This window comes from Caloenas nicobarica, chromosome 25 (genome assembly GCF_036013445.1).
Source record: "Caloenas nicobarica isolate bCalNic1 chromosome 25, bCalNic1.hap1, whole genome shotgun sequence".
NCBI classification, from domain to species: domain Eukaryota; kingdom Metazoa; phylum Chordata; class Aves; order Columbiformes; family Columbidae; genus Caloenas; species Caloenas nicobarica.
This window is the reverse complement of record NC_088269.1, coordinates 4,750,921-4,767,060: the sequence shown is the minus strand read 5'-3', so window position 1 is coordinate 4,767,060 and position 16,140 is coordinate 4,750,921. Positions and strand designations below refer to the sequence as shown.

Genomic DNA, 16,140 nt, shown 5'->3' with positions numbered 1-16,140 from the left:
CCACTCAATAATTAAGTTACTGTATGTAACAGCATTTGGGTAGAGCTTTGCTGCGTCTTACCTGTGTGTAACGCTCAGCTCGAAGAGCAATTCCTGCCTGGGCGGGACCCCAGATGTGAGGTTGCCACCAAAGGGACACCTGGCAGAGAGGGGACAGCATCTCACCTGCGCCCGCACCAGCGACTCGAAGCTGGGTTTGAAGTAATCGATGCGGCTGCTGTAAAATTTGGGCATTTCCTCCAGGAGCTGCTTGTTTTTGGCTTCGAAGTCCTCCTTCACCGGCCTCAGCTCCTCACGGGCCTGCGAAAGAAGATGGGGGGTCAGAGAGCTGGGAAAATGTCCTTCCCTTGGGCAGAGCTGCACGGAGGCCACCCCAGGCAAGCAGAGTGACCCAAGGACAACTAGTGACCGGCTAACGGAGCCTGGTGGGACCAAATGACCAACTAATGGAGCCTGGTGGAACCCAAGTGACCAGATATTGGAGTCTGGTGGGGCAAAATGACCATCTAACAGAAACTGGTGGGGCCAAATGACCAACTAATGGAGCCTGGTGGAACCCAAGTGACCAGATATTGGAGTCTGGTGGGGCAAAATGACCATCTAACAGAACCTGGTGGGGCCAAATGACCATCCAACGGAGCTTCGTAGGACCAAATGACCATCTAACACAACCTGGTGGGACCCAATGACCAACTAACAGAGCCTGGTGAGACCCAAGTGATCATCTAAAGGAGTCTGGTGAGACCCAAGCTCTGACCCTGGACCATGGGGAAACTCATGGGACACCTAGAGAGGCTGCTGCAAAAATCACGAGCCAGTTGCTCTTCTAGGGGCAGAATGGGGACAAAAACCAGCCCCAAAGCTCAGCCAGGCTGCAGAACATCCCACCGACCTCGCTGTCCCCTGGCCCTGCTGTCCCCGAGAGCATCGCCAGAGGATCCTGTCCCCACCGTCATTTTCGCCCGTGACCTTCAGCTCAGCGCGTCCGACTGGCTTCTTTAAACAGAAGCGTGGGGAGAAAGGGAAATGGCTCCGAGATGGTGTTGGAAAAGGGCAGGAGGGGGTGGGCTGTGAAATATTAGACCGGGCTCAAGTCTACCGCTTAATCCCGGTGCCATTCCGACGGGAGGGGGACGTGGCGCCGGTCCCCAGGACGTCACTCCGGAGGGACGGCACGGACAGAGCTCTGGCCTGGCAAAGCCTTAAATCAAACCAGGCTTAATTAAGCCTGAGAGGCAAATGGGCAAATTCATCGTCTGCCGTGAAACAAGGAGCGTTTAAACTCGCGGGGTGGGGTTCACTGGGAGCCGAAGACTTTGAGCAAGCAGCGCTGAAATAAAAAATGCAATAAAAATACCTGGATGAAATGATGCTCTTTTTTTCTTTTTTTTTTTTTGGGGGGGGGGGCAGGAATTAGATCACACAGAAGTTCATTAAAAAAAAAAAAAAAAAACAACTAAACCCTGCTTAATCATGAGGACAAAAGCATTTTTGCATTTTTCCAGCCACAGCTTTAGTCAGCGAGGCTCAGCGAAATAAGCTGCTTACTAGTAAATCAGAGGGCTCTTTTGTTAAGGCTGATATTGGGCTATTCTTTAACACAAAACTTAATTTTTGAGGGGAAAGTCATCAGAAAATACATGTTCTTTAAGGCCGAGAAAGCCGACTGTTCCTGTGAGGATCAAGCACCGTTCTGCGGGAGCGACAGATTTGGGGAGAAACTCCGGTGAAGATTTAATTTAAAAAAATATATATATTTTGCTAAAATTTAGGAGAGGGAGAAAAGAATCTGGCAAAGCTTCCTGGTAACCAATTACTGCGATTTTCCGAGGTGAATTTTTGGCAACAGGTGGCAAACATACAGCCGCGAATCCCTCTGATCTTCTTTTTCCCATCCAGCTGCTCGCTGAGCCGCGGAGGTTTAGGGGGAAAAGCCTCCTTTGAGCATCCCATGGCTTTTATTCCCCTCCTCTGAGCATCCTCAGCTCCTGCGGCTTTCATTCCATTTTACTTTGGAAAAAAAACGTTGTGTTTTGTTTTTTTCCCCTTTGCTGAGCGCTCCAGTTCACTTTTCTGCTGTCACGTGCCTGACTTTACATCGACGAAAGACGTCGTGCCGCAATGGGGATATTTCACGTGGCTCGGCGGGGATGGCAAGCTAAATAAAATTTTTTTTTTTTTTTAATTCTGGGGGTGACTTTGTGTTTCGGTACCTGGTGCAGCTTGGCCAGGACGGGCCCGGTTCGCTCCTTGTCCTCGTATTTCTCCAGCCGGGCCTGCAGGCGCCTGTAATCCTGCAGCGTCTGCTCCCGGCGCTTCACGGCCACGTTCAGGCTGGGGAACACGCTGCTGAACCTGCCGAGCACCAGGCGGAGAATTGAGGGGAAAAGGGCCCAAAGAATCGGGGCTTCGGGCTGAAAATACCCCAGGGGTTAAGTACAGACTGGTTCAAACATACGAGGTTTCAGTGCGGTCTGCCAGGAGACTGGAAGAAAGGGGTTTTTTAATATATATATACACGTAAATTTTTATGTATATATATATTATATATATAAATTATAGAGATATATGTTATATATATTATATATAAAATAATAAATAGAAAATAAAATATATAAATAAAATATAGAAAATATTTAAAACTATATAATATATAAAATATAAAAATATATACACACATTAAAATATATATTTATATAAAATATAAATTGAAATTATATATTCACATATAAGTATGTGTATATATACTTTCAATATGTGTATAAATATATATAATATAAATATAAAAATAAAAATATATCATAGAATGTAATGTAATATAATGAAATGGACATTATATGATTCTAATGTAATATATAATTAATATCATATATCATATCATAATATATAATATAGTATAGTATAGTGTAGTATAGTATAGTATAGTATAGTATCATATCATATCATATCATATCATATCATGTATGATAATGGATAAAAATATATAAAATACATCTAAATTTAAATATATAAAAATAATATAAAGATAAAAAATATATAATGTAATGTAGCACAATATTATACAATTATATAATATTATATAATAATGTATTAAATATATGAAAATATATCTAAATATAAATGCATTAAAAAATAAAATAAAAATATATAATATAATGTAGTGTAATGTAATATAATGAAATGGACATTCTATTATTCTAATGTAATATTGTATAATACGATATGATATAATAATATATAATTTATGCAGGAATAATATATAATAATGCTTACAAACTTATGAAAATATATCTAAATATCTATAATACAAATATGTAATAAGAAATAATTGTTAAATTATTATCCCTAAAATAGTGCATTAAATAAATATTAAATAAGTAATCGTAATAAATATATTATATATATTTATATATAAAAATATCTATTAAAAAAATGTATATAAAGCTTTGCAAAGCCTCGCCAGGTTCCGTGTTTGAGGAGAACCAGAGGCACACGCTTTTTTTTTCCAAAGGTCAATTCACATGTCAAAGGGTGTATTTTTAAATGATAATAATATTAAAGTCCAGCCAATTTTGCAAAGGCTGTTGAAAATACTTAGAAGGTCCCAACCTGCTGCTGAGCTCTGCTGTCAGCCCATTAGTTCTTTCTTTTTCAATAGTTTTACCCCAGCAAAGAGAGAAAAAAAATCATCAAAAAAATCAATCACTGCACAACATTTCCCACATCTCTAGTTAACCCAGGTGGGATTTCCCCAATATCACGTTTGGAAACGGAACGAGCAGGGGGAGGAGTTGGCTCCAAACCCAGGAAAAAAATAAATATGAAGTGGAAAATAAATATGAAGTGGAAAATAATAAATACGAAGCGCAGCAACTTTTGCTGGGCCCACACAGAGGGATGAGGAGCAGCCAACAATCCGCTACGGGCAGGTTCATCTCATTAAAATGTGTTACAAATCGAGGAAACACGAACATGTGACGCCCAAGAGAATATATCGGGTTTTTTTGAAAAGGGAAATCCAGAAACTGGCTCCCCAGTTTCAATAAATCGAGTTATACCGGTGGCGACTGGGCTGGTGCTGGTTTGTATGAAACAGGGCACGTTATGTCTGGATATATTAAATTAATCTACACAAATTATAGGGTCATTCTGGGGGGTCAAGGCCAGGATTCGGTTGTAAAAAAATGTCTCTAAAAAGTTTGATGATGATTTTTTGCTTTTGAGAGGTGAGCAAATGGCTTCCTGCTCTCTTTAAATTATATATATATATAAATATACATATATAATCCAGGCTGGGAGGGCACATTAGCAAAAAAAAAGAACACAAATCCCAGTTCATGGCCGTTAATTTGCTTTAGATGTAGCCAGATGTTGGGTTAAAACAGAGGCATTTGGGTTCAAACAAAACCCACGGGTCTCCACAGCCCCTATTAAATTCTATTAAATGAAAAATTTTAAAAATTCTATTAAAAATCTCATTTTTTCAACACCGCGCTCACTCCGGAGGGACCTGATGTGCCAGATCAGTGGGTGCAAAAGCTTTTGCTCCTGAGATTTGAGAGTTTGCAAAGGGCAAACAGGGGGAAAAAAAGGGGAAATATTCGTATTCAAGCATTTTTATTCAAGAATTCATGTCCAAGCATTTGTGTCCAAGCTGGGCCAGTGACCCAGGGGTTTGTTCTCACAATTTCGAAGAGCAAAAAGCTCTCGTGTGCCCGCCCTGTGATATTTTCCTTCTGCCTGACACATTATCGCAATTAATTATTGCCACAGCATGAGGGACAACCTGCAAAAGTCATCAGGGACCTGCTGGATCAGATGCTGCTGCCCCAACGTTGCTTTTTATGGACACGTCCGTGCTCGGCCCCCCCATTATATTTAAAATCCTGATGATTCGCCACCTCCTGGGCTGCGAAAATCCCTCAAAATTCCATCAAAAATGTTCCGCGAGAGGGTTGGGGAAGCCGGGACGGGATGGCATAAAATCGTGGATATTCTTTGCAGTTTGAGTTGCGGCTTCTGCAGAAATTTATTATTAATTAAAGTAATAATAAAATAATAATAATTAAAAATAATAAAATTAATTAAAATTATGAATGAGTTAGCAAAATCATCCCTCCGGGGTCACCAATGTCACCTGGATGTGGCCGTCACTGTCCGCGCATCCATCAGCGCTTGGAAACACTAAGTTGGTACCCAAAAGTAGCTTTTAAATGGCTTTTTTTTCCTGACGAGCCTTTCCCCTCACACGCTCCGGCACTTCCAGGGCGTTGGAGCATTAAAAGAGCCACGAGATGCCCAAGAATTTACATTTTACAAACTCGCAGCCGTTTACATCTTACAAACCCGCTGCCGCGGGGGGAGAACAAATCGAACCCTTTAGCTCAGAAACGCAGCGGACGAGAACGCACAAGACGATCAGCGACACAGTTTCCATTTACTTTGAAGTTAAACCTTGTTTTAAAGAGGAAAAAGCCTTGATTTTCCTTTTTTTTTTTCTCTTTTTGTTCCTAGTACCAACCCTCCCTGTGCTGACCGAGCTCTCCCCATGCATCACTTGGTTTAATTTTCCCACCTCTGGCTCCTGAAGTAATTACTCCCCAATAATTAACCCAGCAGCGCTGAAATTCCCCCCGAGTTCAGCAAGAAGTGGGTTTTTTCCCCACGTTAAAGTCCTGCTCATGTTTTCCCCTCCATGTGTCCAGAAATATAACCTCAAGTCAAATAAACTCCCGCGAAACATGGAGATAGAGGTTCCCACCACTACCAAGTTAATCTGTTTTAATAAATCACTGCATTTCCCACGTCACCCCCGTGTCTACCCAAATATCTCCCCAAATATCTCCCGCGTGTTATTTCCAAACGCTCCTCGTGGAAATCCGGGCACAACGGCCGCCTGCAAACCCCCAAAAAGCTCCAGCCGCCCCCAAGCACATCCCGAGCCCTCTCTTACCCATCGCTTTATTATTTTTTAACACAAAGCCAAGAAAATTGAAGCTGACTCGAAGCAAATTTGACGCGTGCGGTGCTAAAAGCACAGAGCACAGGTAAAACAGCGGCATTAGAGCCCCCGCTGCCCAAGCGGCTTGTGGAATAAGCCAGCGTTGGTCCCTGTCACTTTTTAGGCAAGGCTGCTGAGCCGGGATTACAGGGCAGGCGGCTTAAGAGGAGCAGGTGAGGGGAGACACGCAGGGATAACTAAAGGAAAATACAAATTACTGCTGCTGGCGGGTGGAGAGGGGGAATGTACCGGTGAGCTCTTCTTAGGATGACAGTTTAGCCTTGGGAAAAAAAATATAAATCACCCAATTCTCTGAATTATAAATCATGTTGCTGCTTCGTCTCCACGCCAGCCTCTTGTAATTAAAGGATGGGGCTGGAGTGACACAGCGGCAAAGGAAAGTGCCACCAGGATTCCCGTGGTTGCCAGGTTGCTTCGTTAGTCGGCCCAGCTGATGAGGCCGGTGCTGGAAAATTGAATATTTCTCTCCTTTTTCTGGCAGGAGGCTCCTCTTTGCAGGGATGCTTGGGGAGAGGGACCTGCCAGCCCGTCTTTGCTCCAGCCCTCGCCCTGCGGCTCCTCCAGCTCCCATTTTTAGTGTCAGCCATGCAAAGAGGTGCTGGGGCTTTAGCACAGGGGAAAATAATGGTAAAACCTTTATTTCGCCCCATTTTTCTCCAGCATTCTTGTTGGCGGCCCAGTGAGCTGGACTAGGCTGGTGTACACGTGTGCGCTTTGCGTTATTTTAGGGATAACGGCCTGGATAACAAAAGCAAAAAGAAGCGGACAAGCTCTACGGCTGGCAAAACGGGAAAAGGGACCGACAGAGCTGGGGAGGATGAGATGGAAAAGCGGGCTGAGAGGAGGAGGAAGGCGCAAGGGCGGCGAGGCCGAAGCATCCCGGCTATGCCGGGGGATGCCGGCCATTCCTCAGCCCCGGCCCACACGTCCACCCACCAGGAAAGGGGGAAATTAAACCCGGCCCTTCCGCGGAGCGCGAAAAGGAGCAGAAATGAGGATGGCGGGAGAAAAAACCCAAGCGGCGAGCTGGGGATTAGGCGGGAGGGGGCCAGGCGGCCATGTGGCCGGGGCTTTGCGCGCAAAATCCTCATTAGGGGCTCGTTAAGGACATGAAAGCGGCTTTTCCCGCTTCCGGTTCCCGGCACCCCCGGGGCTGCTCGCGGCTGGTTATCAGAGGAGGAACAGCAGCTGGAGGGGTCACGGTAACGGTTGCGGGGAGGAGGAGGAGGAGATGATGAAGACAACTAAGAAGAAGAAGATGGAGAAGAATATGGAGGAGAAGAATACAGAGAAGAAGAAAGATGAAGGAGAGAGGAGAAGGAGATGACGAGGAAGACTAAGAAGAAGATGGAGATGAAGCAGGAGAAGAAAAGGAGGAAAAAGGAGAAAAGAAAGGAGAAAAGGAGAAAAGAAAGGAGAAAAGGAGAAATGGAGGAAAGGAAGGAGAAGAGGAAGGAGGAGAGGAAGGAGAAGAGGAAGGAGAAGAGGAAGGAGAAGAGGAGAAAAGAAAGGAGAAAAAGAGAAAAGGCAAAAAGGAGAAGAGGAGAAAAGCAAAAGGAGAAGATGAAAACTATGAAGAAGAAGAAGAAGGAGAAGGAGAAGAAGGAGAAGAAGGAGAAGGAGGAGAAGATTGTGAAGGAGAAGACTAAGAAGATGGAGAAGAATAAGGAGAAGATGATGAAGAAGATGAAGGAGAAGGAGAAGAAGGAGAAGAAGGAGAAGAAGGAAAAATGTGTGTCCCGAAGAGGAGAGCAGATTCCTCCTGACCTTTCCCAGCACCCCCAGCTCCCTGCCCACCCCACCCGCGGAAATATGCAATATTCTCATTGGAGCTCTGCTCCTTCCCCAAGGCTAAACAAGCCATTCCCAGCCAAGGGCTTCTTGGGGCTCAAAAAAAGCAAAATCCTGAATAACCCTCCGTCCCCAGCAGCAGAAGGATTTAAACAATACGAGCCTCCACCCCCCCTCTAAATCCACCACCGCTTTCTTCTACATGGTTTAATGAATCCTCCAATATTTGCCTGAAACCTACTGTCCCTGGACAACTGAATGGAGATTTTACTGCACATGTGCCTCTGATTACAATATATTACCACTAATGATAATTGCCTGGATTATACTTATCTCTGTCTTTGGCTAATAAACTACAAAAGACCACCAGTGAAGATGTAATAAAGTGCAGCTGTTGTAGCAAAAAAAAGCCTTTTTCTAGGTCAAAGCAAGTTTGGGAGAGGCTGGGGAGGACTTTTCTCTGCAAGGGGAAGCGATACCTAAAGTGGAAATAAGAAGAGCTCCTCAAGGCAGCTTTCATTAATCTGGAACTTTTTTCCTCCAAACGTTGCTGGGGTTTATCTGCCAGCAGGACAAGGGGAGGTGCAAGCTCCGCGTTTCTCTCCTGCATCTCATCAGCCTCAAAATGGACCCTTGGGCTGCGGAGAAAATGTTCCTGGCTGCACGACTCGGCCGCGCACGTACCTACGCTCACAAAGAGTCAGAAAAAGGGGGAAAAAAGGAACGTTTTTTCGTTCGGCGTGGAGAGGCAGCCTCTCCGAGCATGAGGCATAAGCTGTTTAAGTGGACACAGGTGCCAAAGGGCAGGAAGGGGGAATAAAAAATACCGTATTTAAGTCCAGTGGAAATTTAGGAAGTTTGAGAGAATTGCCAGGGCTGGAAAGCGGCCAGCACGCTGAAGTAAACACCCCGAAATTTAAGCAAGGACTGAACCGATAACATTTTGCCCCGTGAGATGAAACCTCCCAGCAAAACCGCACCGAAGAGGAACAAACCAACAGCCCATGTCCTGCAAAACTCCACTATTTCCCCAATATTTCCCTGCGGCAGGAATATTAATAATATAACGTGATCTGGCACAGCTGCCTCAAACCCAAACTAAGAGGAAAACGGGTCTTTGCTCCTTCTGCACCATTTGTGCTACGGCAGCATCCAGAGCATCCCCAGCCAAGGGCTGCGAAAACGTGGAATAAAACAACATGGAAAGGGCTTTATTGTCTGGAATTAACAGCCACATACGCTGCCCGGGGTCTGAAACACAAGGCGAGGTTTGCAGGGAAAAGTATTATCTTTCATTTCATCAACTAACATAAGTTGGGGGAAAAAAAACCAAACAAAACAACATGAAGATTTCAGAGCCGCAAACCCTTCTTCCAATTTTAACAGAATGCTGGAAGAAAAAGTTAATGTATCTTTCATGAGGACAATCTAGATAATAAGCAACACAATTCCACAGCACAAGCCCAAGATTTTTTTCTTTCTTCCTTCCTTTCTTCATTTTTTTTTTCTTCTCTAAATAATCAAGAATTTCTGGTCATGGATAGACGACCAAGGTGAAACTTGAGTCATCAAACATCCCCCGGATAGAAACACACTGTAACCTCATGCGCTAAGTGGTATACGAGATTTTACTTTCAGATTTGGGCAGAAACAACAACTTAAACTAAAAAAAAAAACCACACCACCCTGTGTCAAACCTAAACTCAAATTGTTATTCAGCAATTTGCAACACTTACTGTCATATTAAAGTCATTTTATTTTTATTTTCGCTCGCTTGCTCTGCTCCTGTAACAAACCGGCAAATCTCAGGATTTCAGAGGACATTTGGTGGAGCGGCTGAAATGCGGAGGGAGCTGCGAACAACGGTGGAAACGGTGCAGACAGAGGGGAATTGCACCAGAAAACCTTTTGCTAAGAGTAAATTAAAAATATTTATGCGCTTCTTTTTTTATTTAGAAAACTTCTAAACGAAAGAAACTTTTGTTTAAACAAGGAAACTCTCCCCACCCTGGGCTGGAGCTTCCCCAGTCCATTTTTCTCCTTGGAGCAAAGTGTTAGTAGCAACCACCACATAAATGGAGAGAAGGTGGATGCTTTAATGCATTCAGCATTACTCAAGTGTTCTTGAACGTACAGGTGAAAACATCTGGCAGGCTAAGGCACAATAAGGCTTCACCCTGGGCACAAAATAAGAATATGGACTCAGCTAAACCCTCCATGCCCCAGCTGTAAAGTGAGGACGATGCCATTTTGTCACAGGGATGTGCACTACTATCTCTTTACTAAGAGGTGATTTCTAACCTCGTTTGATGATACACATCCCTAAAGTACACGGTTATGACAAACACTCGATATGGCTCATAAGACAACGCTGGTACTTACTTTTTCAAAGGCTCTATGACTGTCTTTTGGATCTGATTCACCTGTTGGAAGCGAAAGGGATGATTATATGTCAGGCTTGTTGAAAAAGGCTGTTTGCACAACGGTACATGTTTGCACAGTGCTTGCCATAGGGTGATGTGGGCTTCTGAGCACAATCACAACGCCCTTTAACCGAAAAATAGCAAATTTCTCCCACGGAGCGGCTGAGGGACCAGGGGGGAGCTGAGGGGAGACCTTCTGATCTCTGAACTGCCTGAAAGGAGCTTGGAGCCAGGGGGGTCGGGCTCTGCTCCCCAGGAACAAGCGCCAGGACCAGAGGAAACGGCCTCAAGTTGCGCCAGGGGAGGTTGAGGGTGGATCTGGGGAACAATTTCTTCCCCAAAGGGCTGTGGGGCATCGGAACAGGCTGCCCAGGGCAGTGCTGGAGTCACCATCCCTGGAGGGGTTGGACAGACGGACATGAGGTTCTCAGGGACGTGGGGCAGTGCCAGGGCTGGGTTAATGCTTGGACTCTGTGATCTTGAGGAGCTTTTCCAACCAAAATGACTCTATGAGCTGAAATCCGCAGCACAACCAGAGTCAGAAGAAAAGCACGATTATTGAGAAGCTCGTGTGGGGAGTATCTTGGAGATATTCACCTTCTCCTGGTTGAAGGAGTCCATCCTCTTCATGGCCGTGTCGAAGGCCGTGACCATCTCCAGAAAGCCGGGCTCCTGCTCGCACAGCGGGTTGGACAGCAGGTCCGACGAGATTTTAACGGCCGACTTGGACATGGCTGCAGGAGCATGGGGAGGAAAGGAAAGAGGAAAGAAAGAGGAAAGAAAGAGGAGAGGAGAGCAGAGGAGAGGAGAGGGAAAGGGAAAGGGAAAAAAGGAAAAGGAAAAGAAAAGAGGAAAAGGAAAAGGAAAAGCAAAAGGAAAAGGAAAAGGAAAAGGAAAAGGAAAAGGAAAAGGAAAAGGAAAAGGAAAAGGAAGAGAGGGTGACATCTCAAGAGCTGCCTGTGGGACAGACACACAACCCCCCATCGCCAGGGCAACTGTGGGCAAAAATCAGGGATTTCAGCCACCAAAAGGGGGTTTATAGCACAACTTTTCAGGAAAATATTCACTTGTGGTTGAGAGACAAGGAAGCAAGAGCCACCAATTCATTCAAGTAAACACCCAGAGAACTGGGTTTTATCTAAGTCTGAACCACTCCGGTGTACAGCTTGTGATGTTGCCAGAAATATTCCCAGACTAACAAAAGCGCCGTTCTCTTAAAAAACATGTAGATGGGGTTTTTTTATATGCCTTTTCTCGACAGACTATTAAGTGTCACTCTCAGTCTCACTACAGCTCTTCCACAATGAGAAAAATCACAGTCCATTAAGCCTTTCAAATGGCTTTACAGAAATATAGATTTGAAGTGGGTTTAGCGCTGGTGGGAAAGGACCAGACTGACAGGACTGGAAGATGAGGTTTCTCTTTTACCCTCAAAACAGGCACTTCACAAGCAGCAGAAACACAAGCTGGACAAGCACTTTCCCCCAGTGAATCTAGATTTTCTGTCCGTGGAGAGCAACCCCACAATTCAGGGGAAAACACAAAGGCTGAAGCCTTTGCAGACCCCGAAATTGTCACCACAAAATCCAGGAACACCAGGACACACTCTGAGATGCTCCAGTTCCCGTCTCACTGAGCACTTTTGCTTGTTTTCCATCAGACACGTCCCGCTCCCTATCCACAGTCAGTTTTCAAAGGGAAAATTAAATCCCTATGACAGGACCGCTACAAAAGAGCAAGAAAATAAGGTACAGAATGGAAAAAAAAATACGAATAAAAAGGCGAGCATCTATATAAATGGGAGTAAAGAAGAAAAAAAAAAAAAGTCAGGGGTACTAAAGTAAAAATTGTTCTTTTTTGTCAGTACTGTTGCTGGAAGTTATTCCAGTTTAAGATCAGAAAGCCAGATGCTTGAGCCGTGCTGCAGAGCTTTGGAAAGCCTCCTACTGTACTCCCTCAGATATTAAAAGTTAAAGTCATCCGAATAATGGGGCTTAAGATCATAAATCAAGGGGTTAAACATTCTGATTTAAAGGTTACACACAATTATACAGCGAGCTCAGAAGTGGAATAGCTGGGAAGCTCAAGGCAGAACGAGACACTAACTACGGAATAACAAAGCTACCGTATCCGTCTATTATCCAAACATGAAGGGTTTAGGCGTTTAAACCTTTAAACAGATGGGATATAATCCATATGTGTGACCACATCTGAGGAAGGATTTGTGCCAAAACGGGACGGAGTTAAGAATGGCAGAACTCCTTCAGCTGGAGGAAAAATGAGTTTCCCTTCACAAGGAGAGGGCTGGAAGTGTTGTGCAGCGAGGGGAGCGGCGGGGTCAGCTCGAGAGGCCAGAAACTGGGGGTTTTCAGGCATATTCGGCGAGATTTTGAGCCAGGGACTTCCCCTGCATCACTGACCTCACCTGTACGGCTCTGAAAAGGAAAATGTGGCAGGTTCTGTGATTCCCGAGGCAGCTTTGCAGACCCCGGGACACGCTGCGTTGGAGAGGAGAGGAAAAATAGAAGGAGAGGATGGCCAGCCCCTCGGGGTGGGCTTCACAGGGTCTCTACTGCACTTTGCTCATAAAACATGCAGGATGAGACTCCAAAACACATGCGGGATGCGACTCCAATCAAAGGAGGTGACTTTACAGCATCACTGCTGGTTTACATCACGATAAATGCGGTGGAGAACAGGCAGGCACGCTCCAGAGAGCAAAACTGAGGTACGGTGATCAAGAAGGTCACTTGCATCAAAGAAGCTTTTGTCTCCAATTAAAGAACATCCCCCTGCTCCTTAAGATCGTATTTTGTTTGAAAAGAGGGAGGAAAGGGGGTTAGCGATCTTTAGCCACAGCACGGAGTGCTGCTAATAACCCGTACCCTGTTCCCCACCACGCCGAGCCTCGCAGGAACATTTTCCTGGAGGAATCGGTCTCATTCTGAGCTGAGTCTTTATTTGGCAGAAGGTGGAGACTTGAGCCACCAGGTCCAGTCTGCTAGGGAGTGTTTGCAGGCAGTGAATAATCAACCCCCAAGGCACAGAGGTACAGTGGAAGAAATAAGAGGCTTGGGAGATGCTTGGGAGGACACGATGCCGATATACAGCCATACGCATCGGATATGGGGGCTGAAAAATCACAATCTCCTCTTGGGAACGGGCACTGCCAGGTGAAGGAAACAGTCCTCAGTACTTGGTCACACCGACCTCCTTCTCCTTCAGCTGTCCCTCACCACACCACATTCAAAATCTTCCCTTACACTCATGATTTCATGCCTTTAAATGAGAAATCAGATCTCACTGGATCTGGCCAAGGCTCATTTGTGACTCTGCCATGTAGCAGAACGGAAAAAGAAAGTCCTCCCACAGCTCCTCTGGGACTTGAAATGCTCCATATAAACAACGCCCACTGCAAGGGAGGGGAGGGGAATCCTTAACGAGGAAAAACTTACCAAGGATCCCTGACAATGACCGAAGTCCCCAGAAAGAGCAGTTTTGACCCTGGAAAGGAGTCCTGGCAGCGCCGGTTACTGGTGCCTTTCCCACCGCCCTCCCCATGCACGCACTGGGAAGGGTGGGAGAACGCGGGATCTGTTTTTACGCCTGGCGATATCCAAGTGTGCAGACGCACAGGTGAAAACCTGTAGCATGGGAAGCCCCAAATTCACCAGCCCTCCCACTGGCAAAGCACCCGCTGGGGCTCCTTCCCACCCCGCTGCGAACTGAACTCCCAGCAGACGATGCTGGACCAGTCCAGCCCACACCTGTTTGCGCTGGTGCATCTGCCTTGGCCGCCGAGCTGCGGGGGCCCCGCTGCAAAGCGGGAGGGCTCCAAACCGCACGCTGAGAAAAGCCATCTGGGTATAAACCAGCCCCTGGCTGTGTGTTTCCATAACCGGCACCCACAAAATCCACCTCTGTCTTCTCCTCTCTCCCATCCCAATTCAAACCTGCACCACGTGGCGTGGTCACACCGCATTCCTACTGGAGAATCACAGAATGTCCTGTGCTGGAAGGGACACACAAGGATCATCACAACCCCTGTCCCTGCACAGGACAACCCCAAAATTCAAATTGTCCAATTGTTTCTTGAATATTGTCAGGGTTAGGGCTGGAACTACCTTCCTGGGGAGCCTGTTCCAGTGCTCCACTGACCTCTGGGTGAAGAACCTTTTCCTAATGTCCAACCTGAACCTGCGCTGGCACATCTGCCACAAGGGCAGTGGTGGAGTCACCACCGGAGGGGTTGAACAGATGTGGAGATGAGGTTCTCAGGGACATGGGTCAGTGCCAGGGGTGGGGGAACGCTTGGACTTGATGATTTTGAGGGTCTCTTGAACCAAAATTATTCTATAATTCTATCTTCCTACCATTCCCTCGGGTCCTATCACTAGTCGCTAGAGAGATCAGCGTCTGTCCCTCCTCATCCCCTTGTGAGGACCTGCAGATCACGATAGGGTCTCCCCTTAGTCCCGTCTTATCCAGGCTGAACACGCTGGAATAACTGCACCTATTTTTTGGTTGTGGAAACCGAGGCAAAGAAAAGGGAGCGACTTGTCCAAGGCCACACAGCAAGGCGCAGCTCCAGAGACAGGGACTGAGCCCATAACATACTTTCTGTTCCCTCGGCTGAGATACGGCTCGACAGCCCTCGTGCAGATGGCCTTGTAACTAAGCAAACTGAGTGGGACTGAGAGCGAGATTTGTTTTCCAGACTTGTCACAGATTACTCATGTGATCTCGAGAAAAGTCACTTCGTCTCTCTGTGGCCAAGTTCACAGTCTATGTATCCTACAGTCACATACCCAAGTCTGCATCTGTGCTTTTCTTCATATCCTTCTGAAGTTTTTTGGTCTGATCTTCCAATCTGAAAGATGGGAGAACAAGGCAAAGTCTGAATCTTGGAAAGAAACAAACCGAAGTGTATCATACATGCAACAAATCATTTACAGGCTGAATATGCTGGCTTCTGTTGTGAGTTAAAAATATCCAGGCGAGGCTCTGCGAAAGTTCAGTGCTGCCCAACCTTTTCTGGTTGTTTTCAGACGGTTTTCAACCTTTTCTCTTATTCAAAGTCACACATTTTTTTAAGTCTTACCAGAAATGGCAAAGCCAAATGCTTCCAGGTGATAAGTGTGAGCTTATGTGACACAATCAGTACGGTAAAACCAGTATTTGTCCTCAGAGGTGTTGAGCTGGCACTTTTCTGGCAATTTTACACTTTTTACTTCAGAGCTGCCACAATCTGCAAAGCTCAACACTACCGCAAATACTTCTTAGGCCACCTTTGAACACCCAGAGAAACTCTGAAGAATTAGAAATTACAGGGCAGTGAGTGATTTGCTGGGAAGAGCACAACCGGCTGACATTTCCCGGGAAGATGCAGTGAGAGGGCACAAGAGAGAACTATGTCGCTGTTCCTGTTGGACCGGTGTGGTTGATACTCACTGCTGCAGCTTTCCATATTCCCTCTCAAAGTCTCTCTCCACCTGCGGAAAGAAGAGATGGAAATCAGCTCAAAGCCACCGCAGCAGAGCCTGGAGCAGCAACCACCTGTGAGAAACGCTGCAGCTAGAACGGGGGTTACGCTTCAAAAATAAATGAAGTTTTGTCCTCCGGTCTCCGCATTATTTGCCCCCTTGATACTCTATTCCTGCGACAGCTCCCTCCGATGAAACGTTTCATCTGGAGCGCTGGTCCAAGCAGCTTGAGCTAAGGAACAGCCTTCTCCCGATGCTACATCAATGACTGCTCCCTCCTACTTGCTATCTGGCAGCAGATCTCCAGCGATACGAGATATTTTAAGGAATTTTCCTTCCATGCTGACTGTTTTAACACACACACACACACACACAATGTTTGACATTCATTCCACACCTCGCCGACCAAATAAGCAAATGC

General features: G+C 45.8%; 1 protein-coding gene across 2 annotated transcripts in view; it reads right to left on the bottom strand.

The window, feature by feature from the left end:
- The window catches only part of BIN3 (bridging integrator 3), a 37,876-nt gene that overhangs the window by 6,544 nt on the left and 15,192 nt on the right, over nucleotides 1-16,140 (bottom strand). The window contains exons 3-8 of one of the 2 annotated variants that reach the window (XM_065651742.1): nucleotides 15,688-15,728; nucleotides 15,045-15,106; nucleotides 10,834-10,970; nucleotides 10,196-10,236; nucleotides 2,214-2,355; nucleotides 166-300 (exon numbers count right to left, since the gene is read on the bottom strand). In XM_065651742.1, coding sequence (XP_065507814.1) covers nucleotides 166-300; nucleotides 2,214-2,355; nucleotides 10,196-10,236; nucleotides 10,834-10,970; nucleotides 15,045-15,106; nucleotides 15,688-15,728 — 558 coding nt within the window. The other variant, XM_065651743.1, reaches the window with a different exon arrangement.